Raw genomic sequence first — 26,688 nt, 5'->3', positions numbered from 1 at the left:
CTACCGAGAGACGGTGGCAGGTCCCGTACTGGACTCAGCATCTAGGCAGAGTCAATGGCGTCATCAGAGGCTCTGGGGAGGATGAGTGGCCTGATGCAGGTCTCACTATGCTAGTTGCTCCCCTCTTGTTCCTCCTCTGCATGGGAGAACGCCCTCTCTCAGTATGTTGTTTCTTATGCCTCTTCCTCAGCACCAGGGATGGGGAGCAGTGCTGGGAAGAGCACGGTGCCAGGGGAGCACTCTGCATGGTTGTCAACGTTGATTCTCAGCGTTGATTCGGAGGGGCTCAGCTCCGAGGCCAATCTGAGGGCCACCTCCATAAGAAAGGCCTTCAGCTGAATGTCACTATCCTTTCTCGTGCGGGATTTGATGTCTCTGCAGATCTGGCACTTCTCTTTAATGTGAGACTCCTCCAGCCACTTTAGGCAGCTAGCATGCAGGTCACTCACTGACATCAGCTTGCCGCATGAGGTACACAGCTTGAAGCCCAGGGCATACCCAGCCCTTGGGCGAAAAGTCTCTCGACGACAGGGACAATTACTAACAGTACTATATACACTAACTAACTCTATACACTGACTGCAATAACTATATAAAATATGAACAGAGAAAGTCCAAAACCATTGGGAAAGCAACCTTGGTACAGCAAAAAGGGTCATTCCAGCAACCATCATGTGCGGTAAGAAGAAACAGAGGGCACAGGGCCAGCGGCACCCTTTATGCTGGTGCATTTGCCAAAGAAGAAAGTAAAACACGAGCCTTTTCCTTAGTCCTTAAAATAAGCATTACACTTTTAAACAGCTTTTTTTCTGTGAAAAGTGTCAAATTTTATCATTTCATTTTAAAATTAAGAAATGCAAGTAATTATTGAGGGCAGTTTTCAATTTCTCATCAGGCCAAGTGTGTGTGTGTGTGTGGTTCTCCTGGGCTTTTAAGCAGAAAAGAGTAACACCTATTCTGTGAGCACTGCTGCTATCGATTTGTATATCCCAACTATATGTTTAAAGGGAACTCTGGCATTGCCAAGGGTCTGTGGTGAATTCTCCATCATTGGACATTATAAAGTCAAAATTAAAGGTTTTTCTAATATATATTCTCTAGTTCAAAGAGGAATTAATTCAGAAGTTTTATGCCGGAGGTCAGACTAGATGATCACAATGGTTCCTTCTGGCCTTATAATCTCTGAAGACAAATACATTGAAAACAAACCAGTTTTACCTAATATTATTACATTTAGATTATTTTAAAAGATGTTGAAAAAAATCTTTTCACTATGTATTTGCACAACATCCTGCATGAATGATGAAACAAGACTAGCCAGTTTCACTTTTGTTCATAGTTAATTTCACTTTCTGGTTACAAGGCACAAGCACAATGCTGGAGCGTTTGGGAAGGTTTACATGAAAACGTCACTGAAATTTTTTATAAAGGTGCTTTTAATGATCTGAATGGCTCAAAAATGAGGCTGTTTTTTTAAAGCCTGAACAAGTGATTAGCTAAACCCAGCTTCAATTACAGCTACAAGTTCCGGATTTTATGAATAAACTGCACCTAAACATCTTTCAGCACCCTTTTTAATTTTATTTCTCATAATTACACAGCATGATTAGACATTTATGGTATTTTAAGGGACAGTTTCAAATTCATCCCTGTAGACCCAAACTTCATTTTGCAGTGGAATAATAGACTTAGTTTCCAGCCCAGACTTCTGTAATCAAGTTTAACAATTCTACATTTTTAATACCGTCAAATCCCTTGTATCCTCAAAATAAATGGGATGATTTAAAATGATTTATAGGGTAGGTATCCCAGCTAGCAGCAAAATACCTGTTTGCTTGTGCTAGAAAGTGGACTGTGTTCAGCATTTCAGCTGGGAGTCATATTAGTGACCTTCATGTTGAATAGTACTTCTGGTAAAAAGCTTCTCCTGGACACCAAGTAGGAAGAAATAAAGAAGCTGGAATAGAATGAAAACTTTATGGCGCAGTTTCCTAACCACAGTACCCTGTATGAAAGTCCTGAGTGCAAGTATTTGTTTGGAACATTACATCTCCTTCAGTGATTAGACAAAAAGTCATTACATGGCTGTTTTGAGGAAGCCCAGTCATGGCATGGGAGTCATCAGCTGACATTAGAACGGTGTGTGACGGCATTTCACTTTACAAAGGGAAGATCAGCTTGCAGAATGCGGCCAGATACAGCATTTCAAATGCCTTTCTGAAGACTGTGTGCGAGTTCCACAGAGCTGCAGGGAGGAGATTCTCAGTTAAAAGTAGGGTAGCAACTTGAGGGGCTTTTTTCAAAGCAGAGTTCTTCTGAGGGCCATGGACGGGGATCCTCTGCCCCTGCACCTCTACCCTGAGAAGCATGTCCTAGGAGTTTGTCTATAAATGGTTCTTGAGTTATTTCCTATATTTGCTCTGCAGTGCTGATATCATACATAACACCATCTATCATTCCAAAGTGTCTTCCTAGATCAGTAAATGTAGGTGATCATTCTTAAAACACACGGTGTAAACATAGGTAGTAAAATATTGGATTCAACTGAATTCTACAATCTTATTACTCTCCCACTGTATGAGAGGCAGCTCTGGATGAAAGAAACCTGGATTTGACTTTACCTGGATCAGACGGTGGTAGGTGTTTATTGCTGGGGCACGGTTTTACTTGAATTGGTGGAGGCAGCATCTATTCTATCTATTGAGATACACCTGCCTATTGCCACAATAGATACACCTGCCTATTGCCACAGACTCTTTATAGTCTCTGCATTCTACTGGTTTCAGAGCAACAGCCGTGTTAGTCTGTATTCGCAAAAAGAAAAGGAGGACTTGTGCCACCTTAGAGACTAACCAATTTATTTGAGCATAAGCTTTCGTGCAATGCTAGCAATTCTCTGATAGCTACTGGGGTCTGTGCTGCCTTTTCTCCCTCATCTTTGGCTACCCATCTTTCCTACCTCTCTTTCCTCTCTAGCACAGGCCTCACAATCATTATCCCATGACTTTGCCGTCTCTAAGCTCAACTGCTGTACCATACTCTTAGGACTACCCTTCAATGTCACCAGAAGCCTGCTTTCTGAATGGGGTAAGCTATTATGAACACATTCCTTTGCTCCTGCTGATCTCTGCTCTGGCTACCTGTTGATTTGCAGATACAATTTTAGATGTTGCTTACAACTTTCAGAGCCCTGAATGGCCTGTAATTCACCCCAGACCATCACAGCAATTAAGACAGGACTAGGCAGCATGAACACCTCAGTCAGACTATATTTTCCAGGACCCAGGCCAGAGCTCTCTGAGGGGAAGGCCCTAGCATTTGAAGCTCACTCCCTCTGGTGGTCCACCAGAGCCTCAATTTGGCAGTCTCTGGGAACAAGGTAGGTGCACTTATTTGGCCAGGGCTTTTCATTCATTTCCCGCCCCCTTCTCACAGCCTGGCAGCAGAAAGGTAATTTGGGTAGAGCAGTGGCTCATAAGTTACCCTTTTTGGGGGGCATGTACAATTCTGTACATTCCTTAACTTTTTGTTAATAGCATCTTGTTGTTCAGGTCACAGGTGACTAAAAAACCCCCAACCTTTCCAGGTCCAAATGTTCTTCTCTGAATTATCCAGACTGTTATTACTCTGACTGCAAAGAAAAGAAGAGATCCACCCCCTCATTTGTGAGCCTGATTGCTCAGACTTGGTTCATTAATCCGGACACAAAGCTACTGCTCTAAATGTTTGGGATGCAGCTAAAAATAGAGAGCCAGTTCAGTAGCACCTCATCAGAAAATGTTCAGGACTTATCACTTGTCCCATTCCCCCCCAGAGGCAGAGCCATTTATGCAAGAAAATAAGGAAGACAAGTTTACTGAAATTTCTTGGCTATTTAGGAGGCTGATGGGTCTCTCAAGATCTCCACTATGCAGCTAATGTTACTTTCTTGCTTGTGATCCAGACTGCTCAGCTATTTCTCTCTGACGCACCTTGAAACCCTGATCCAACAATGGCATGCTTAATTTTGACTTCAGTGAGACTATTCGTGTGCTTAAAATTAAGATGTACTTATGTCTTTTGCTGAACCAGGGCCCAAGTGTCTTCAGAGTGTTAATTCCACCCACAGCTTTAGCTCTAGGCCCTGTATCCCATTAACAGAAACATAGCTCTTTTTCCTTCTCTAAATCTTCTTAGATCACTCATGTCTATCTCTCTGCCAGCGGATGATTGTCCTTTACAGCATATTTTCTAAAGCTTGGTCACGTTTAATTTTAAAATCCCAATTTTTCTTTTAAACAAATCCTGGGAGACTCTCCATTATTAGCTATAGCACTTATATCCTGTTTTTTCAGGCCTTCAATCCTTGGAAGGCAAGCTATTATGTACTAAAATATTACACTCAATAAGAATCAAAATATTAATCTGTCTCTATAAACCAAATTCTGCCCTCGGATGCATGCATGCAATCCACTCTCAAACTTCACTGGAAGTTGTGTATGCCTAGCTGAAGGCAGCATTTGACCTTATATTTGTATTACACCCCACACACATGCATCTTTTCTTTACTTGCTTTCGGAAAATATTGTTCAAAAAGTTGTATGGAAGTTTTTCAGAAAATGTGTTTAGTCTCGCCAAACTGTTTAAAGATTGTAAATAAATGCTTCAGCGCAATAAATTTAGCAATTTTGACCCTTCCAAGTACTTACCATACCATCTTTTACAACATTAACACTGGGTCATGAAAGCAAAACACAGGCAATATACTTGAAAATGTTTTTATTAGTCTTTCATACACTGTCAGTCTGGAAAAATTAAACTAATACTTAAGCAATATGGATAAACTGCTGTAGTTAATAACCCCTAGGCCCTGATCCAGAGAAGCACTTGCATCCTGAATGCATGATTATCACATACTTAAAAGTTACATGCGTACAGTGCTTTGCTGGATCAGGGCCTTATTTCATAATTGCTATATATCTCATTCATCCAGGCTGCCTGAGTCCCCACCATTTGCTCTTGATGTTCTCTACAGCATAGTCTCCCAGTCAACTTAAAATAGCAAGGGGGGAAATAATAAGGAATTCATCAGCACTCCTCCCTCCCTCCCCCACTCAGTTTTAACAGTCACTCCTTTTCCCAGAAATTCCTTCCAGTTCGGCATACTTTTTTTAAAATTTCTTCTTAAATCTTTGTTTTGCAGGCTCATTCATTGTACTTAGCCAATTTTAGCCTGGGTATAATGTTCATAGACTGAAGTTCTTGGAATAATAGTTTACAGGCATATGGAATGCGCAGGGATGAGACATGGCAAGACGACTTGCAGTAATGGCACCTAGGGAAACAACAAAAACAAATTCATTGCAGGTTTATACATAAAGCTCTGCTACAATTATCAAATGGTTCTTGTATCCCACTGCATGTAAAGAATACATTTTCTATGGCCTCCATCTCAGAATGTGCTGAGCACTCTGGCCCTGTTGCAATATTTAAGGATGTGCATATCTGTAAGTCCCTGAATAATCTCATTGAAGCCAACAGGATTACTCATGTGTTTAAAATTAAGCCTGTGCTTTACTGGATTGGGACTGGAGTGCTCAGCATCTTGCAGGACTGAGTGCTATATCCCCCTCACACGCAGGGAATAGGGCCACTCAAGAGACAGCATTACATAGACAGTGGTCAAGCGGATTCAAAATCTAAACATTTGGCTAGTTGTTCAGTTTCCATTCTACTCACTTTCAAAACGGATAGAGCACGGAGAAGGGGCCTTCAACCTTTGTTTTCTCACCTGAGATTTCTCCCATTACCAAAAAGTGTCTCAAATCCATTTATGCTCATTCTTACTAGGCTGAATATTTCTCTCTCCTCCAGCCTCCACAAACAAATAAGCAACCAAAGCAGCGCAGGTTGCAATTAAAATGGGAAATTAGTGAAGCAGCCTTTAAATGTTCCGGCTACTGGTCACTCAGGGTAATAGAATCTTATGATAATTTAGGGAGTTGGTTTTTTTGTTTGCTGTATAATTCTTTTCAGTACATTTGTGCAACTGGGCACTTCAACTAAATTAGAATGAAAATGCCCTGTGTTCAATAGCCTAATATCAGACTACCAAGCATTCTACAGATTATCTTTATCTTACACGGAGATAAGAACCAGCAACATAAAATTTAGTATTTACTCCCTCTCCCTCTAACCTTACACATCATATGGAGAATTGGAAACTCTTCCGTAAATATCACATTGCTACTTTCCCATTTCTCAGTTCTTTGATTCATTTATTATCCATAATATTTTATAAAGTTTAGAAAACAAGCCACTGAGGAAATTCAGTCATTCAGGAGTCTGGAATGGGCTATCAATCTTTTCAATCTCTAGATCGAGGTTCAAATCCTGTCTCAGATCATTAGGTCCTAAACTTCCTATTTGATGGCTGTTTGCTTGAAGGCTCATTCCGGAAGTCAGTGGGAGTTTTGCCAATGTCCACAATGGTGAGAATCAATGTTTACTCAGTCACTTGATTCTGCTGTCCATGGGCCTGATCCAAAACCCACTGATGTCAATAGCATCAGGCCCAGTGAAGTCAACTGACGCTTCATAAACAAACTCAATAGGAGATGGATATAGTCAAGAGGCAGATCGCGGGCCAAATCTGGACTGCCAGACACTTTTGAATGGACCCCAAAATCTCTATATTTACTACTTATGACAATTATTGTTATCGTTTTTATTATTATTTTCTCTGGAGTCTGGACCTTGACTATACCTTAACCAAGAAATCTGGACCTTGACAAAAAATAATTGGCTACCCGTAGACTTGATTTAAATTAAATTTAGTGATTTTGTATTAAACTACCAGGGTTCCACTCTTGTTGCTATTCAGCATACATTGATTATATATGAAAAAGCATATGAGTTGACCATAACACTAAACAACACAATGATAAATGGATGATAAAATGAACTAATTTGCTAAAAGGCCCTCGATTCTGAGAGCCAACACCAAAGTCTGATGTAGTTATTCCATCAGATCATGCCACTTCTTTCCTGTCCTGAACTATCTATAATAAATAAGGCTACGTTTATGTCATGGAAGTCACAGAAGGTGCGACTTCCAGAGACCTGCTGTGACATTTTCTGCTTCAGCCCCAGGGACACCTCGGGCAAGCGGTTGGGGTGTCCCGTTTTCTCTTTGGGAAATATGGTCACCCTGCAGCTCCCACACTGTGGGCGGAGGGTGGACTCCCCTGCAGCTTCCGGCTGTCCTGGACAGAGGGGGAACCCCACAGCTCCCAGCCACCACGGTGCTGGGGGAAACCATGGAGCTGTAGCAGCGAAAGTCACAGACAGGTCACGGCTTCCATGAATTTTTGTTTATTGCCCGTGACCTGTCCATGACTTTTAGTAAAAATAACCATGGCAAAATCTTAGCCTTAATAATAAATAATGCTGTTCAGGAGCTACTGGTTTTTCAAGAAATTCAGGGCTGCTCTGCCTCTACACGGTCCATATTTTGGAGTCCTTCATTACCAACTGATCTCTCAGCTAGCGGTACAGCAGCATTGACTACAGTACTCCAGTTCAGAGTGAAGAATGGATTCCACTCCACATGATTTGTGAGTTGAACAAAAAGCAGGATTGGTACTTTCTTGACCTGACTGAAGGCAATAATAAGTTAGTTAAAGAGAACCAACTGTTTCCAGAGAATACCTGTTCCACGTGGGCATTATTGTTGCCCGAACCAATAGGCACCGTTATACAATTGGATTGTTGATGCTGTTTTAAAGAAAACAGAGCTCAATTTTTTTTGCAATAAATCTTTTCCTCATTGTCTGTTTATATTTGTGTGAGAGAAAGTTATGAGAAAAGTGACCATCTTCTGCGGTGGACATAGCAACAATTACAGAAAATGAAGGCAGTCACATGTGCAGCCCCAGAGCTCTCTATAGGGCATGACGTTTCTGCTTCTGGTCATACCCTTGTCCAGTCTGGGATCAGTGTGAGAGGCGGTACAGTGATTTAACAGGATCTTTCTTGGAACTACATGGAAAATGCACCTCATAGCTCAGTGGTGGGTGGGGCAAGTTGAGACTGGCAGACAGACATGATATTGTGGGGAGGAGTGTGGGGTATGTTCTGGCTGGTCACATGTCCTTATCTACCCCAGCATTGGTACAGTACAATCCCATACTGTCAGAGGTCTGCCTACAAAATCTAGATGGAGGGCGTGCATGTTTAGAGATGTGCAGTGCATAACTCAAGATATGTGCACTTAGAGGGCCAAATTCAGCCCTTGTGTAAACAGACAGCTATTCAGTGCAGTGTAAATTACACTCCCACAAAGGCTGAATTTAAACCAGATTTAAATTGAAACATTTTCTGTGTCCATAAATTTTCAAATACCCAAAATATTGCACCTGCACAATCTCCCAAAATATTTATGGTCTCCTATGTGTCATTAACATCTTCAGCATAAGAATCAAACCCCGTTTGCTGTATTCATCAGAGCACGGTCATTGAACTCATTGGGACTATGCACAGGAGTAAGGTGAGGAGGACCAGTATTAAATTGGTAACCCACAGTGAATTTTTTTAAAACCTTCACTGGGACACTCTCAGCTGCAGGGGTCTCTCCTCACCCACAGAGGAACCAATCCTGCCACTGAGGGCAGTATGTTGTTACTTTCCTCAGGAAAGTATAACCCAGATGTACCACCCTATATTGGATATACGTGTTAGGGGGACATCTTATATGTAACCATTTTTTCCTGGCGACTAGTGCCCTTCCAGTCATCTACAGAACAATGCGTTGCTACAAGCTTTCCCAGAGCAGTGTCTCACTGATGCTTGAGTCTCTGACAAAGGCCAGTTGAGAGGTTCTGAGCTGCTCTAATTACCTAGTTTTTACTGTGTTGCTCATTAGAGGTCACTGACTGCAACTACGAATGGATACAGCTTATTTAGTAGCTGAAACCACCCATTATTGATTATGCTTCCCCACCAGGGAGCTTTTTACAGAATTAGATTGCTTTGAATGTCTGTTCCTCTCTCTGGGAGAAACTCCACCTACAGTTTACAAACTTTAAACTTTGCAACAAAGTTGAACAAAAAGGGTTTGATTAACAAACCCCTAATTTAAAGGGTTAAAAACTCATTTTTTCACCCTCACTGGTCGAAGGATCCATGAGTTATTTTATGGAGCCTTTCTGATTCCCCTCAGCTCTTCCAACACCTTCAAGGACCCATGTTGCAGACATCATCTTTGTTAAGACTGGCCACATCTGCATTGAAGCTGTACAAAGCAGGGCCTTACACAGGTGGAAGGAGTTGCTGTTGAGAAACATAAGGCATTCTCCTTCCACTCAGAAGCAGATTACACTCTCGTCCCATCCTTGCCGGTGGAGCGAGAGCCTGGCTTTGGAAAAAGAGCACTTATCACATGTTCATTAGTCTGGCCCAAATATATATTTTTGGTATCATGACAGAAGTTCAAAGAGTACGCTTTGCACTCACATGCAGAGTAATGCCTGTCTACACAATTGCTTAACAGGAGAGATTTGAGTCACAAACAACGATTTAGTCTTCTCTCACAGGACTCGACATCAAACTAGAATTTAAACAATTATAAAGTACTAAACAATCCAAATACTGTCTTCTCCTAAGGCCTGACATCTTCAGTAGCCATTGGCTGAGTCATATGACAAAAGCACAACCAGGAATCCAAACAGTTTAAATAACATTAACGGTAAGAAAAGCAACAGGTGGTGTCCTGCTGCTGGGTAGTTCTGCTGTTATTTACAACACTTATATGTTACACGTTTTTTCCCCCCACACATGAATGGGTGCACACTCACGCACACTCGCTCTCTTTAAAAAAAAAAAATCACTGATCATTGAGGGATGTTCAGAGCAGGCTTTATGCTCCTTTCAGGGAACATGGGTGTTTAACAACCTCAATCCTCCGACTATCCACCTAGACTTCAGTTATATGAGCACAAGAGTTGAGGAAAATTAAGAGGTACCCTCTTTTTGGGCATAACACATGTACATCAAATGATAAAAAGAAAGATATTCTGACACTGAGACCGAAAACAGCATCCCATCTCTTTCACATACAAAAGAGCAAGACTTACTTTCAGTCTACTTTCTTGCCCATAACATACGATGAAAAATAGGCAGACAAACTTCCATAGATGTATTCCTGGCAACCTACTGTATAGCCTTATACCCAGTACACCAAAATCGTAGTAGAAAATTAAGGCAACTGGGATCCAAATCCACACCATTAAAAGGTGTTGCATTCCAAACAGTTTTGGCCTCTAATTCCATGTTTTCAGTACTTGAGGAAAATGCAATTAGTCTGCACAGGATAAAGCTTGCACTAGGCTAGAATCCAGGACAACAGTGACAATATAATCTTACCTGCAGAGAAATTTTTTTTTCCTAAGAAGGGGGCATTTGGTTAGAGGGAGACTGACAGAGGGTCACATTCCAATAAGGAAGCTCCATCCTTACTGGGCTAGTCGCGCTCTGCCTTTCCCCAGCAATCAGTGCATCTTTCTAACATCACCAACAGGTGTACCTTGTCTTGTATTCCCACAGTGAAAGGAAGTACCTATCAGGTTGCTCTGTATAGGAGCCAGCGTGGGAAGGCAAAACATAAATGGTGGCAATGTGGGAAATTCAGTAATCTGGGGGCGATTCCACAGCCAGAGAAGTACAACAAACAGAAGATGCAGATCATCACTCATCTCCCTATCCCTCTCTTTTGCGCTGCAAGACTCGCATGAAATTATGAAGGTTTGAGTCTGTGGCAAACCTGACCTCAACTATTCAGTAATTTATGGCTGGGATTCAGGGGTTGGGGGGTTCAAGGACATTGATACCGCTGATTCTCCCGTTTCGAAAAGGTAAATCACTCGTTTATAATATAGATGATATGTGCAATCAGGTCTTTGTCTCTATTCCTGTATCCAGTGGAAGAGCTTTTTCTGTTTCTCTAAAGTTTAGACTTGGAGGGTGATTTTCTAGTAGGGGCTGGAAGTTCTCCAAAGAAAGTAATTTTCCTGTGCCAAGCATAGGGGAGAGTCCAATTCCCCTGTAAATGATTTCTGTCCTGCAAAGAGGTAATCCATCAGCTTTACAGGCACCACAAAGACTCAAGGAAAAACCTGAGCCAGCAGGACTCATTAGATAGTCTGAGAACATTTGCTTTTTTAAAAAACAAAAAACAAACAAAACCATACATACAGATCTCTCTATTGTATTGAGATAAATCTCTGTAGTATTAGAACAGTAGCGGACATGGGGCCTGATTTTTCCAATGCAGGATGCAAGTAACTCCCACTGTTTTAAATAAAAGAGTCGCTTTTATCCTAGGGCAGGAGAATAGAGCCCCTTGAATGTTACTACTAATGCATTCCTGTGTGCTCTTCATTGTTATTTTCTGTCCACCACTGCCCCTGGAATGGCCACGGGGCAAACATTAAAACACCTGTACCCCTGGAGTTTACTCTGGTTCCAGAAGAAAATTTGGCCCAGAAACACCAGGAGAGTGGTAAACTTTGTTCTCTAGCAAGGACAAGCACATGGCAATGGGAGATTAAAGCAATACTAACATCTCCAAAAGATCTATGCTGTACTGAATTGCAACAGCATAGATCAGAGATTCAGAGTTGAGCTCAGGCTCTTCCTGGTCCTCCAACCCAAAAGAAAACATTCTCCACTTACAACAAAACAAATATGCACCCATCTACCCCCGGTTGGTGTGTTAGGTGGAGAAATGGCTTTAGAGGAGAGAATCCTGCTGACTTTGCTCCTGTAAAAGGAAATCAGAAAGTCTATTGCTCATGAGAACAAACAGAAAGTATTAAGGGCTAAAGGGAACTGGAGTAGGTCAGAGAACATAAGTAGAATTACAGTACACACAAAAAAACCCCCACAGTCTCAGCAACTAAGAACACCATCTACTAATGGTGCCCTCTGTGTGTAGTGTAACTTGCAGAAAAAAATCGTATGGTATTAAAGATTTTTTTTCTATTCTGTAGTAAAATTAAGTATGAAAGGACACTACACGCTTCTGAAAATCTTACTGAAAAAGAATAGCAGTCCTTCAAAAATATTTATGACTGCATTAGAAATATGTGGTCCTATGTGTCTTTTTTGTAAAAATCTCATCACTCTTCCCTTAATAAAGATAAAAGTTAACTGAAGCATGAAACGTGCTAGACTGATCACTTGGAGGACTGATGGCGGCCATTAATTTTCAAAGCTAGCTACAGAACAGGTGCAGTGAGCGGCAGTGCAAGCTTCCCGACAGGACTTAGAGCTTGTCCACTCAGTGAAGCAAAGTGCACCAGAGGGGTGTGATCTGTAGAGCGCTGACATGTTGTGGGTTTAACTGCCCCACGTAGACCCAGCTGGTGTGCTCTAAAAAGGTACCTAGTTCACACTCATGTAGCTCCATTTCAAGCAGGATGACATTAATCTGAATTGGGTACCATTTAAAGAACTCCAGCTGGGTCTGCACAGGTTGGCTAGAGCACAACATGTTAGAGCGCTACAGATCACACCCTCCAGTTCACTTTGCCATGCAGGGCAGACAAGCTCTCAGAGACCATTAATTAAGCCCTGGTCTACACTCAAAATTGCACCATTTTAACTAAAGGTGTGATTTTAAACCAATTTAGTTAAATCCATGCAACTGTGTGTGTGGACACTTAAATTAGTTTTAAGTGTCTTCAATTAATTTATCTTAAGCTGGTTTGTACATGACCTAAGCTAATGTGATTTAAGACACAAACCCATCGAAGAGCTTGTCCCCAGTAGGAGAGTTGCAACAACTGAATTAAGTTAGTTGAGTTAAATTGGCACACAAACTCTATGTAGACAAGCCCCTAGAGAATGAGTGAGAGGGCAGTACAGATTCCATGTTAATTCCAACCTTGTCCTGTCCCTCAGACTGCCAAAAGGTACCAACTGTAACTGAGTTTTGGGACATGGATATTTATTCCCACTTTGGGAGATGGACCACAAAGGCCAGATTTTGTTTTGACTTAAACCCTCTGAAACCTCAACTTCAGTTAGGACAGAATTTGGCCCAGAGACTACTTTGTGTGACAGCTGCACTACCAAGTCAGAAGGAACCAGTGCCTTAATAGTGAAAAGCTCTATATCCTGTTACCAATCCCATGACCATTCAGAGTGCATCCCCTTTACACTTACCTGGTCATTGATGTAGATTAATTAAAATGTATGGAAATGTTAACGAAGATTTGCAAAGCACTTTCAAGATAGAAAGCACTACACAAGTGTGAAGTATTATTCTGTAGATGTATTTACTGTGTTAATCAGTTTGCTTCACATTACTTAAAGATTCAATAGCTTTCTTTAAAGTGGACATACAGAACATAAGACTGCACGTGTAAAATAAAAGGAGAAGAGATCAGGATGTAAACCCACTAACAAGAAAACATTAAAATGAGTCAATTTACCAGCCAGAATATCCCAGCAAGCCACACTGTCCACAGACATCCACTTCAAAGGCATCACTTGAAATCATCAGTCTCTCCAGCAAAAGCATGCTGGCTCCATAACCTATTAAACAATCTCGTTCCATTTCTCCAAGACGTAAACCACCATCACGCGATCGACCTTCAGTGGGTTGCCTTTGAAATAAACAATTTAAAGAATATAATAAATATTTCTGGAACATATGTCCTCAAATTTTAGGAATGTATTCCCTAAGGAATAGTACCAATAGGCTTACATTAAAGGTCTACAACCACAGGGCAAATCCTGCAAGCCTTTATTCATGCAAGTAGTCCTTACTCATGCGCGAGTAATATGTAGTAGTTACATGAGTAAGGATTGCAAAATCTAGACAGTAATTCTTTATTTCACAGATTTAGTTGAATAAATGCAAAACACATGAATTTTCATTAGCCAAGAATCCAGTTATAACTACATACATGAATACAAAATTAGTAAACATTATATTTACAGAGCATTCAAAGTACTGAAGTTTTATTATCCAGCTAAATAAAACAGGAGCCAAAACAGATATTGTGTTTTCAATTGGACATATATTCTAGCTAATGGGATCTAGGAAAAAAAAAAAAACTTCACACCTCTGATAAAATTTTAAACAAGTCATTTGATACATGTAGAAATGAAAAAAAACCCTACTGGAAAAATGAGATGTTTGTTTTAATTTGACTTTTTTTTAAAAAGTCAATGTCCTTTTACAAGGTTTTTTTTTTTTTTTTAATTTACTTTCACTTTAAAACATACATTAAAAGGGAGCACCTATGCTTCAGGTGCCCCTTGACATATTTTAAAAACTGTGTTATACAAACAGCTGTTCCAGGAATCCCTTTTTGCCCAATCTTTAAAATAAGTCATAATACAACAGTTAGAAATATTATGATCTCCCACCAGTGTCCTCTTGGTCTCTCTCAGCTAGGTAAAATACAGGAGGCTTTGCAACAGGCCCAACAGTGTTTGCAAACAAACATCAATAAACTAGGACAATTTGGATCCAGGACAGCAAGTTCCAAAGCTGAAGGGCCCTGGAAGAACATCCAGCCTGCTGCTTCCTCTCTTTTTGTGTGTTCGTAAAAGATTATTAAACTGGAAATAATTTTAAAAAAGCCTTTTCTTAACGTTTATGCAGTTTGTCTAAGCAGAAATGCAAAACATACATAGATTTGTCAGGTCAGTGTTGCCAACTCATGATTTCATCACAAATTTCATGATATTTGGCATTTTACTTAGACCCAGCTCCTGAAGACAAGTGATTATTGGAAAATCTCAGCCTTTGTTTGCAAAAATAGGAAGTTTCTGCCCCTTGTGGTTGTGGAGAAATGCTTGAAATGTGATTCCAGTGCACTCTAAAAGGCTCTGAAACCAGAATGCAAATCAAAATGCAAAACTGGCTTTAAAAAAAAAAGTAGTTTTTTACATGAATCTCATGATTCTGGAATGTTTTAGGTTGGCAATACTGCAGACTTTGATTATCACATACTAGCACACTGCACAGCAATACTTGGGTTGCAAACAGCAGTTGAATGACAAAAAAGCAACTTTTAAAAAAACGTAATGGAGACATTTAAAAATATCACAATGTATTAAACAAAATAATGTACATGCATTGCCTAAATTATTACAGTATACCTTTAAGTAATTAAAATATTGTCTGTTTTGTCCTGGATAATTTGATAATCAGAAAGTGGTTGCCAGAATATGCCACATGAAATATTTAAAAGAAGATAAAAGGATTTTAAAGGTTTAGGGATGGATACAAAATGACCACTGAAGTCAATGGAAGTTTCTACTTCAATGAGCTATGGATCAAGCCCTTAAACACCAAGGGATAAGAAGAATTGTTTATGGTGGTCCTAAAGTACAGGTTTACCTGGGTGGTGGAGCTGGATATCTGGATCCTCTGCATCACTGGAGTGGCATAAAGCAGCCAGTGTGTACTAGCGAATCAGGCCTGCAACTTTTGTAATATACGTATTTTGTGTATAATAATTCAAATTATTTTATTTCCAGAGTAAAGTTGTAATTTTACAGTGAAAAATGGTTCCAAAAATAAATGGCCTCAATATCTAATTAACCTACTTAATAACTACAAAAAGTTATCTTAGTTACTAGATTCAATGGATCTTGTCAAGGTTTAAATTGTATTTACTTTTCGAAGAAGTCTTTCCTTTTTTGTGTCACCACCTTGGGAACGTAAAGCTAATCTGTTTGCAATTCAAATTTGTCCTTCCATTCATGTAACTGGTTTCATTTTCTTCCTTGTTGTGACAATAGGAGGAATCTGTTTACAGTTTAACATCCTAGTTCTCACACACACACACGGATGGTGGCATGTTCATTGCTCAGACACTGCTTTAATGACTGATCCTGGAGCTTATCCAGCAAGGCTGTGAGGGCCAGATTTTGAAAGGTATCTGAATAAAGATGCACCTCAAGATGCACATAGGCACCTAAGCGCTTTTGAAAATCTCACTAGGCACTTATCTGCATCTTTTATGTGCCTACCTACCTTTGAAAATCTGCCTCGGAGAACCTACGACTCCCCTTCCAGTCAATGAAATAATGAGATTTTGGAAAAGCTATGTGCACTCTTTCCTTTCTAGTCTTTAAAAAGCTGTGGTCTTTAAAGATACAGAGCAAAGCACCAAAGTCCCCCATTTTCAAAACTTGCACAGATGCCTACGTTTCACTGAAAGTCAATGGGACTTCGGTGCTTTAGAAAATTTTACCCAGAGAGTGGGGTTTTCAAAACCTCCTAAGTAAGCTAGCAGCACAAGGCGTACATGACGTCAATGGGACTTGTTCTCCTCACTCACTGAGGTGCTTTGAAATTTCCCCTCCCCTTTAAGCGTTATTTAATATTATAAAATATAATATTTATAAAGGGTTTGCGTGTTCTCTCTCTTTCACCCATCCAGCCACCCCGGCTGTTGTCCCTCCTTTCTGCATTCTAAACAGAGGTTCAAGAGACCCAAACATGGAAGCTTTAAAAACAGAAAACATTTCAAATGTCAAAAAACAAAAAGAGAAACACAAATAAAACCAGAAAGCACCAGGAGCACTGAAAGTAAAAGAACCACATCCTTAAACGAAAAAAGAAAAGGAGGACTTGTGGCTACAGCCGTAGCTCATGAAAGCTTATGCTCAAATAAATGTGTTGGTCTCTAAGGTGCCACAAGTCCTCCTTTTCTTTTTGCGGATACAGACTAACACGGCTGCTACTCTGAAACCTATCCTTAAATGAAAAACTGGGGCCAGTTGATCCTGATATTGTTTATTTAACTATTACCGTTAGAACCAGAATAATCAAGCAGTTAACTCCAATGTTTATTTACTTAAAAAACCCAACCCAAATCAGCAATTTAATGGCACTATTCTGCATTATCCAGAAGACTGAGTTCAATTTCTTGCCCTGTTTCTTGCTTCCTAGGCCAGCAGAGGAAAAGGTACTTAACCCCTGGGGATGAAAGTATGTCTCACTCTGCTCAACAGTGATCCCCCTCATTCCTGTTAAACAACAGTGCTAGCTGGCTGAATCACTGGACCTCAAGGGTGGGGATGTTATCCAAAGGACCTTCATATCTCTGACAGGAAGAGAGGGGACACTGCTCCAAGGCCTTGGGGATTGGAGGGCAACATTGACCAGTATTACCAAATTATTTTCTTACAATGCACTATGAAACCGGCGTGTCTGATTATTTCAAAATGCAAGCAGGCAACAAGCTAGGACTGAGTTATTCATTCTGATAATTGTGTGTGTGCGCGTGCGCACGCACAAGAGGAGAAAATAACCCACAGAGGAGCCAACACCGATTTCCTACATAGAACAGTAAATGTAGTTACGTATATACAGAGCTGACTGGGCAATAGAATTCTAGCTTCCTCTTTGATGCTGCCTGTGAGCTTTATTTGGGGCCTTTGGCACCCGTTTATGTCTCAGGGGTGGAGACCCAGGAACCCCAAACATTTGCCATAGAGCAGAGAGGACAGGATGAGGTTAAAATTAGGTACACTGCCTAACCCTCAAAGCCTTTATATTCATACACCAGCTGCTGTCAGGTCTCTCTCTTTGCAGTGACATTTTGCTGCCACAGACACAGCTTTCTGAAACGGACCAATTTAGTCTAACAGCGGAGAAAGGGTCTGATTCCGAGTCAACTTCGCTCCTCTGGCACAATGGAACTTTCTATGATCAGGGTGAAGCTGACCTGTGCAGGAGACAGGGCTTTCTCAGGGGTCACTCAGACCGTCAAAAGAACTCCCTCAAGAACTAAGGACCTCCCCACCTGCTATTCTATCGGCAAGGTGCACTTCTGTAACCTTGCCTTCTCTATCAGAAACACATAGCTCTTTTGGTCTCTCTCGCTCTCTCTTTTTTTTTTTAACCAAACAAACACTAAAACAAGACACTCCCCTGCACACACACCTCTCCCTGGGGAAAGGGCAAGAGGACAAACATCTGACAGATGTTAGTCACGTTGCTTAATGCTATACTGGAAGTCCCTCAGATACTACAATGATGGTGTAAAAACCTATACAGAACAGAATAGCAGATTAAATTCAGATGCAAGATGATACACATTAGAAGAAATAAATATTAGACTACCCATATATATATTGACAGGTTCTACCTTAACTAAATGCTCATGGAAAAAAATTCTAGATATCAAGGAGATAAATGAACACATCTGCTCAACGCATAGCAATAGTAAAAAAGCAAAAATTGATGTTTAAGGCAATGAGGCTGGACAGATGTCTGTGGGCATCACTTAATCTGCTGAATCTTTAGTACTAGTGATGCTCAAGAAGGAAAGAAGCCAGCTTTGAATCTCAGATCCCAGGTGGAGTTTTCCACAGTTGTAAAGAGATAGTTTTACAAAGCAAAACTAAGCACATTTGATATGGAAATGACAATAACCAGTGAACCCCACAATGAAATGTCATCTTTATAGGAGTACTATTCAAAAGAGTCACATTTTAAGATACAGTTAGTCCACTTTGTCCTCTGTAAAATGCAATGGATGAAGAAACGAACACGAAAGTCTGGAACTTATTCTCTTAGTGGAGGTGATGGTAATAAGAAAGGATGAATTAGTGGAGAAAAACAGTTTCTAAGACCGGTGGTCATGAGGCAGCTTAAATAGAACAATCCACTAGCTTCCTCAAAGGCAAGGGGAAAGCCAGATAAAAGCAGACAGGGACTATTATGCAGGTATGTGAGGGTAGGTTATAAAAGGGGACAGTGATCAATTGCTGTCATTCGTTAACAAGAACGGATCATAGGTAATGGTGCTAAGATTTAGATGGGGCATATAAGTACCAAGATAACACTAGTTAGGTAAATAGGGTTCCAGAAGAGATTTTGGAATCATCTTCACTAGTGATATTCAAGACTAGATTGGACAACCAACTGTCTCACAGGATTTAGGGATCATGCAAGCAATCCTGCTATGATGCAGAGGAATGGACAAAGTAATCCACCAGAGGTCACTTCCAAGCAAAGTGATTCAGTGATATAAGGTTTGATAAGCCAAAAGGATCCATCAACTTGAAGGTAGCATGAGCAGCCATATCGACTATAGCTGAAGGGGATGAGTCTTTGTTTGGCCTCAAGGGCAAGAAGCCAGATAAATCCAATGAAAGCAGAAGATTTCAGAGTCCTTGAGTGTGTAGATGGAGGTATTAAATCTCTGGAAGCATATCACATTACATACATGCTTTTTCAAGCACACCCTCTGACTCCTAAACTTGAAACTAAAGACACCAATGTTGATCCTTTTTGCTCCTGATGTAGCGGGGTAGTGTAGGCTTGGCCATGTTTATTCAAGGGGAAAGCCAGATGAAAGCAAACATGACTGCAGACAAGAGAATTCATATTTAGTGCAATGATAACCGCATCACGGGAACTGAGGAAGCTTTATCAGATCTTTAATGAAACAGCTGAAAATGGAGACTTACCATAGGTTTCTTTGTAAGTTCTGACACTGATGAATTGCAGGGTGTGCTGAAATTGCCAACAAGCACCATGCTGAATAAGAACAGAAAGGTCACTGATTGGTAAATGCCATCTTGGAGTGTATCTCTTTCTTGACCATACCACAGGGATTGAGGTTGGGTGGGAGGGGGAAGGAGACAGCATTGCAGATGCTGTATTTTGGGGATGTGTGCATACCATTTCAATGGGTGTTTACATTCAATTGTAGCCAATCCATTCATTTCATATTAAAGGGCAAAAGTTAGTGTCACAATATTAATTGTACTATGTAAAAATCCCAGTGACTGCTGCAAGATCAAAGGAAGTTTTTTCTTCCATTCACACACTGTGTTGTGAGAACACTGCAGCTAAATCAAAAACAGAAGAAGAAAAAAGCTCTTTAAATGCCAGTGAGGACAAACAAAAAGGGACAGCAATGCTTTTAAACAACCCCATAGGTCTACGTATCTGTTATGTTAAAAACATCACCCAGTGATTCACAATGTCTACATTTCCCCAGATGCAACAGAATGAGTTAAGAACAGAGTAGAAGCCTCAACTTGAATTGTATGAAGCACTCTTTGGATCTGCAAACTAACTTCCTCCTATCACGGTTTCACAAGAGTTTTGTTTTTTTCCCCCAATTAATATTAAACAAGGAACATCAAATATGTTAAACACTAAGAGACAAAACACCTTAATCTTTTATCTGCTTAGGTTTAGTGAACCTAGCACATTTCTGATTACACAGCAAGTACTCTGCACACATTCTTCAACAATACCTGGTAAGGACAGCTCTAGGGCCTCGAGCTCTGGCATGCATCTTATCCAACACCATATGCTTTAGTTTCTGGTAATACACAGGACCAAAATAGATATATGCTTCCAAGGGTTCTCTAAAGGAATAAAAACAAACACAATCTTCTTGGTCAGCTCATTTTTACCCTAAGATATGAAACAGTCTACTAGACAGGAAAAGCGGCAAAGCCATTTGAAATAACCCAGGAGCCATGAATTATTTAAAAAAAATGCATTTGGACTTTTAGGACAATCTGCAATGGAGTCATGAATAAAGTTCTAGAGAATAGTTTGGGAGTGCTTCCTCATAACAGTACGGTGTATTACTGTATATTAATGTGGAGAACAAGGCTCTGAATCTGCAACTGATAGCAGAGGGGCAGACTGCTGTGCCTGTGCAGAGCCCATCTGACTTCAGTGAGGCTGTGTGGGTGCATTTCACCCAGGTGCTATCAGTTGCAAGCTAAGACTCACTGTCTGAGAGAAGTTGAACTGTGATTTAAGATATTATTTACATCACTTAATTTGTATCATTCATATAGCTTGTTATCAACAGAAAGAAATGCATGCAGAATGTATACCTAATTTAGGGATCAAGGAGTAAACAGGGCACTTATATCTAGGTATCTCTTGCATGCATTTATATTCTAATTGCCTTGCCAACTACCTTATTCCATATGTTGATTATCCTTTCCATTGAATACATTTGATTTGTTTCTGGAGGAGTGGAGGGAGGTGGGGGAGACTTGGAGGAACAGTGAAAAAGCAAGAAAGTGGGATTAAGACACCTTTTTAAAAGGGCAAGCATGTTGGACCATATGGGTTTTTCCTGTTCCTAAACTATCTCATGTACTTTGAGCTCCTTGTCTCGGAAGACAGTCTTATCAACACAGCAGGAAGTTACAGAACAGACAACTATGTAAGATTGAATCACTGTATAATCAGCAAAAAAAGCACACAGATACAGCCCAAGGAACAGACACCTGCCTCCAATTCCATATTTTACAGTACTATTATAGTAAACGTGACATTGCAAATAAATACTCTAACAGCACATAAAATTGCTGTCCATTTTTAAAAAAAGAAAATTACTTAAAAATTGCTCTTTCCTCACTCCTACTCTGAAATGCCTAAAATTTTGCAGCAGATTCTTACCCAGTGATGCCAGATGTTACGTAGTCCTTCCCTAAGTAGTTATACCCATGGCGAATGAGATCTTCACACACATCCTTAACTTTACTACCTCCAAAAGCTGTTCCATAGTGAAATCTGCCATCTAGGACACCAGCTTTCCCTGCCAAGAGCTCAATTAATTTTCCCACCTGTGCAATGGAAAACATGAGAAGTTATAAAAGGAAGAGTACTTCCTTGATATACATGTTACACCTCTGAAACACCTCCTCAAGTTTTAAAATTTGGCATCTTAATGCAGGACTGACAATTCACTGGCATACGGAGGGCAAGACTTGCAAATTCACTGTCACCTGGCTCATCCTCCTCATCACATTTGGAAGGTGAACAGGACCGCTGATCTAGTCCCCACTACCAGAGAACCAAGGACGTTAAAGTGTCGGAGATCAGTAGCAGGAGTAGAGGAGAGAAAGACAGTGGTGAGAAAAAAAAGAAAACATAGAAGGTAAAAACCAACAAGGGAGAAAGGCTGAATAAAGGGCCAGATGATAGCCTGACTAGCATGGCAGTGCAAGGGCATAACAGGGTGCAAAGCGCTCCCATATGTCTATGTACCAGCTACTTTCATCATGGACAGTACCACATATGGGGAAGTAGGCTCTGGAGAGCTTATACTTCCCCCACCCAGCTGGATGGAGTCTTGGCTCTGCCCCCAGTATGTTCAGTGACACAGCTATGCTGGCATGTTAGGGAAAATATGCTGTGCCTGGCATAGACTCAAAGGTTACATCCTGCCTGGAGCAGTAGGGAGACCGGACGTGAGATTGTGATTGGGAGCTCTCATGAGTCACAATCTCCCCCTCAGCTGTTCCTTATGCTGGGCAGATTGGAATGTCACAGTCTCGCTGAAAAGGATGAATGTCCTGAAGAAAAAGTATGTATTAGAGAAACAAACACTGAAAGTCAATGAAAAATATTTTGAAGATTAACAAGAGATGAAAAGGCACATGAGCTAGAAGAGATGCATCATGGTACTGAAGGGAAAGTGAACTGAATAGGAAGAGCGAAAGAATAAAACAAGGGAGCAGTAAGATTATATTTTATAGGAAGCTGGCTTCCAATTCAGGATCTATTATTTCATGGTGGTTTAAGCAGTTTCTTGCCGAAAACAAATTTGGAATCTGAAGTTTTCCTTGGTTTCTTTTTCAAAAGTTGACCAATGCACCAATTTTTCTCCCATGCATTAACAGACACAAAATCTGAGCTTTAAAAATGGGTATCTTATTTTCATTCCTTTTTGTTAAATAGTTCAATGAAAACCATTTATTTTACAGTTAGTCAAATACTTTATTAGGCCTCAATCCTATAAACACTTTAGCACCCAGTTAAACTTTACTGTGTGAACAGTCCCCAGTACATAAGTGTTTAGACTGGATTACAATGATTTGAATAAATCCAAGTTTACCAACCCATTAGTGACAGAGTCAGAACTATTAATGTTAGCCTTGTGTTTCTCTCTCTCTCGATCTCTTTTGAAGCACACTGATGAAGGCCAGAAGAATAGATAGGTAAACTTCCCTTGGAATGAAGAAAGATGATGCATAGCTTGGACAGCACACGTTAAAACGGTGTTAAGGGAAGGATAGTATCCTCTCTCTCTCAAATGACTGAATCACTTGTATGGTGTTTTGCTTTCCTACAAATCTTAGGCACAGCACCTCATGTGTGGGATGTCCAGAAACTATATCACCGTTTATTTTATATATCATATTTAGATATCTTATGACATATACAAAGCAGCCCACTGAAGAATCCCTGGACAGACACCATGGGACATAATGAAGACTGGAAGAACATCTTAAATGCAATGCTGCATCTTGTTGTCCAACTGTCACACCTTGTTCACTGTGGTTAATCTACTTCACTCTCCTTTTTTGGGACAGTGTCTTTTTAATCAAAACATAATTACTAACCGTCATACGCGATGGGAAGCCATGAGGATTCATAATGATATCTGGACAGATTCCTGTATCACAAAATGGCATGTCCTCCTGAGGTACTATCAGCCCACACACCCCTAGAGAAGAGAAAATATTTCAATTCACAAAAAGTGAGACAACATCAGGACTGATATTACCAAGCTTTCTTACTATTCAGCCCCTCCGCTCTCTTTTTCTCACGGGTCAGTTTTTAGCAAGAATAAATTCCATAACAACGACAGTCCACACCATCCAAAACAGTGAACTTAACATACCCATACATAATAACTTCAGTGGTAATAATTTGCTCATTCACTCAAATAAGGCACTCAGATAAGAAAATATTGGTTACATTTTTCAAAAGTGACTAAAGATTTTGGGCACTTAACTTGTGACACCTTAAAAAGGACCTAATTTTCAGAGTGGCTGCTGCATGCTTTCTGAAAATCAGACCGCTTTAAGATGTCTTGCTGGGCTCCAAAAATCACTAGTCTTTTTTTTCTAAATCTTGGCCAACATGCATGAATAAACCTTTTCACTGAAGTCATGCCTTTGAGAAAACTGACCCAAAATAATGTGTTTTCTGTTGGTACTTATTTATTGAGCAAAAGACTGTGTACTTGGAACCTTCTGAAACCAAGGAAAACATGATCAAGTTCCAGACACCTAACAGTTTGTTAGACAGATATGGACCCCTCTGTGCATTAAAAAAAAAAAAGTTTCCAAAAATGTCAGTCATGATAGTTTAAAGATCATAGGTGGGGGTAAGCAGGTACAAATTCTAAAAGCTAGTCAGAAGTGTGAACCCCATTCAAATTGGTTTAAAATACTTTATAAACCTTTCCTCCCCAACCCTGAACGTTGTTCCCATACCTAATTTGACAGATTAAAAGACCACCACTTTACACGGCATACAGACTGATGTTGCATCTCAAATCAGGTGCTAAAATGCAAGCACTAAAAACCCTATTCCTTTGAAACAAGTCTAGTGTTTCAGTCAATCTTTTCCAGAAGCCCTCAGAGTGGAAAGAATCTGCAATCTATTTGAGATCAGCCTGGTGCAACTGCCAGAGCACACTTTGGTCGGAAAAGTCCTAGGCTGGAGGGGGCTGAGCAAAGACTGAGGGTGCTGGTTACATCCCTAAAAAGGCATCCCCCAACCAGCCAGTTCACAGAGGGATATTGGCGTCTGCTCAGGAGGGAGCTCCTCATCCACTGTCCAAACAAGACAGGGATAGGTGCATGGGACAGTAGTTAATAGAATGAGAATGGTAAGTAGGGGGGAGGGGGAAAAGGGGAAGACAACTGGAGCTTTTGTATTTTTATGTTTAGTTTGTAATCTAGTACAGACTAATTTTCACTATCTCTTTGCAACAAATCGTTAACAATCCTTTCCCCAGAAAGACGTGATCATTTGGTGAAAGCAGATTAGAACATAAGAGTTTTTATTAAATCTTCTGCATACTGCACATTCCCCCCCCCCAAATATTTATGGATATATAAAATTGTGAGTTTTGCCAATTCCCCTTCACTTCTAATGTTTTCATAGATTGCATGTGGACTAAGGGCACCTGTAAGCCAAAAATTCAATTTTAGCTAACTTAAAATTACTTGAGGCTCTGAAAACCCTTTAATATGCCAAGACGGTTCCCATAGCAGACAGCCTCTGTGTTGTTTGTTTTGTGTGAAAGTAAATGATAAAAGATCCATGAAATCGACACAGAAAGGCAGAACAGCAGAAAGAACTGAGGGCTCTCCATCATAGCGGCTTCTACCCTCTGCTGACTTGTATAACAATGGAATCTACACATCCAACTGCAGATCTAACACAGCTGTGCATTTCATTAGATGAAGAGCACTAGTGACACAAGTAAATAATTAACTTATTCTGGTCCGCTGACTGTGCTTATGAGACCAGTCATAGCTGACAGATTTTAATACAAGTTAACACAAAGAGAGCATAATGAGCTTAGAAGTTAAAACAAAATATTTAGACAGAATCTGATGATCTGAAACTGAGTAGGCCATTTTTAAAGTCCCTATTTCAAAAAGAAGTTCTAAATCTTAATTCTAAATCCAGATTTTAATTTATTTTTTAAAAAGTTACAACATTATAGATCGTGTACATCTATATTTGCCGAACACGACTGAAGATATTTTCCTACCCCAAATTTTAAGACCATCTCACACAAGACTTTTTCATCTCTGGGAAATAATCCCTAGAAACTTTATCGATTTTTAAAAAATCTTGATGGTCTGTATATTGCATTAATTTAACAATGTTAATGATGTATTTAATTTCAAAAACAATATTCTCAGGACCTTGGAAAAGCACAGAACACAAAATTCATCATACAGAAAATATGTTGACATTAAACACACTATTTACAGGTTCATATTTTAAGCCCCAGATTCCATGCCCCAACTCAAACAGAATTCTTGACCCATTGTTTACAGCACAACATCTACTGGTGAAAAGCAAACACACATTGCAGGGTTAAAATCCCGGGGGTGGGGGGGGGGGGGGAAGAGGGAAGAGGGGGATGGGACAGACAACAACCACACACCCAAACAGGCAAATTAGCTTTACCCAGTGTAGCCTTTCAGCAATGAAAAATAAAATGAAATCATCCTTCACAATAGCAACATCACTTTGAAATTGGATAATAGAGCATTGCCCCCAAAATGTAGAATATAAAACAACCTCAGGATTTGAAGAGCTTTCCCTGTCCAAGTATGAACTCAAATTCACTTTACCTACTGATTTTTTACCATGCCCATCTACAGAAGAACACACACTCAAAACTAGGGTATAAACTTCCTCTGTGGCATTAAAAAAAGAAATAAAATAGTTTTTCCTGAATTCCCTATTCAACATACTTAGGGAGCTAATAGTTTTGCTCATCACCTCAAAACGTTTTTCTCCATCACATATATATTTTAATGTATACCTCAGAGTCTCATGTAATGTTACCTTCTCCCCCTTTAAATGCCCCATCTCTTGTGAGAGATGTAGTCAGACTGATTACTTAAAAATGCCATACTGTTATGGGCCACATTCTGCCCTCACCGACACATGTTTCAGTTCTCATATTGGGGACAGAGCTGAACATCTATAAATAGTTCAGGAAATAATTCTACATGTGTTCTTCTACATGGGGTGAAAGTTGTTTTTTGATTTAAAAAATGCGTGGACTTACGTTAGGCTCATATTTGTAAGCAGGCAGATTGCCAGATGCTTTCTAGGTCTCTGCCTATTCATTCAACTTAAAAAAACAAAAA

General features: G+C 40.1%; 1 protein-coding gene across 3 annotated transcripts in view; it reads right to left on the bottom strand.

Moving 5' to 3' along the window:
• Positions 1–4,743: 4,743 nt before the first annotated feature.
• POLR3B (RNA polymerase III subunit B) overlaps positions 4,744–26,688 on the bottom strand; it is a 124,506-nt gene continuing 102,561 nt past the window's right edge. Inside the window, exons 24-28 of one of the 3 annotated variants that reach the window (XM_048832163.2) lie at positions 23,401–23,504; positions 21,452–21,618; positions 20,281–20,394; positions 13,473–13,646; positions 4,744–5,314 (exon numbers count right to left, since the gene is read on the bottom strand). In XM_048832163.2, coding sequence (XP_048688120.1) covers positions 5,185–5,314; positions 13,473–13,646; positions 20,281–20,394; positions 21,452–21,618; positions 23,401–23,504 — 689 coding nt within the window. In that variant the 3' untranslated portion in view covers positions 4,744–5,184. Of the gene's footprint in view, positions 5,315–13,472; positions 13,647–19,482; positions 19,553–20,280; positions 20,395–21,451; positions 21,619–23,400; positions 23,505–26,688 lie in introns of those variants that run through there. The other 2 variants (XM_048832171.2, XR_012666112.1) reach the window with 2 other exon arrangements.

This window comes from Caretta caretta, chromosome 1 (genome assembly GCF_965140235.1).
Source record: "Caretta caretta isolate rCarCar2 chromosome 1, rCarCar1.hap1, whole genome shotgun sequence".
Lineage (NCBI taxonomy): Eukaryota > Metazoa > Chordata > Testudines > Cheloniidae > Caretta > Caretta caretta.
This window is presented reverse-complemented; position numbering and strand designations above follow the sequence as displayed.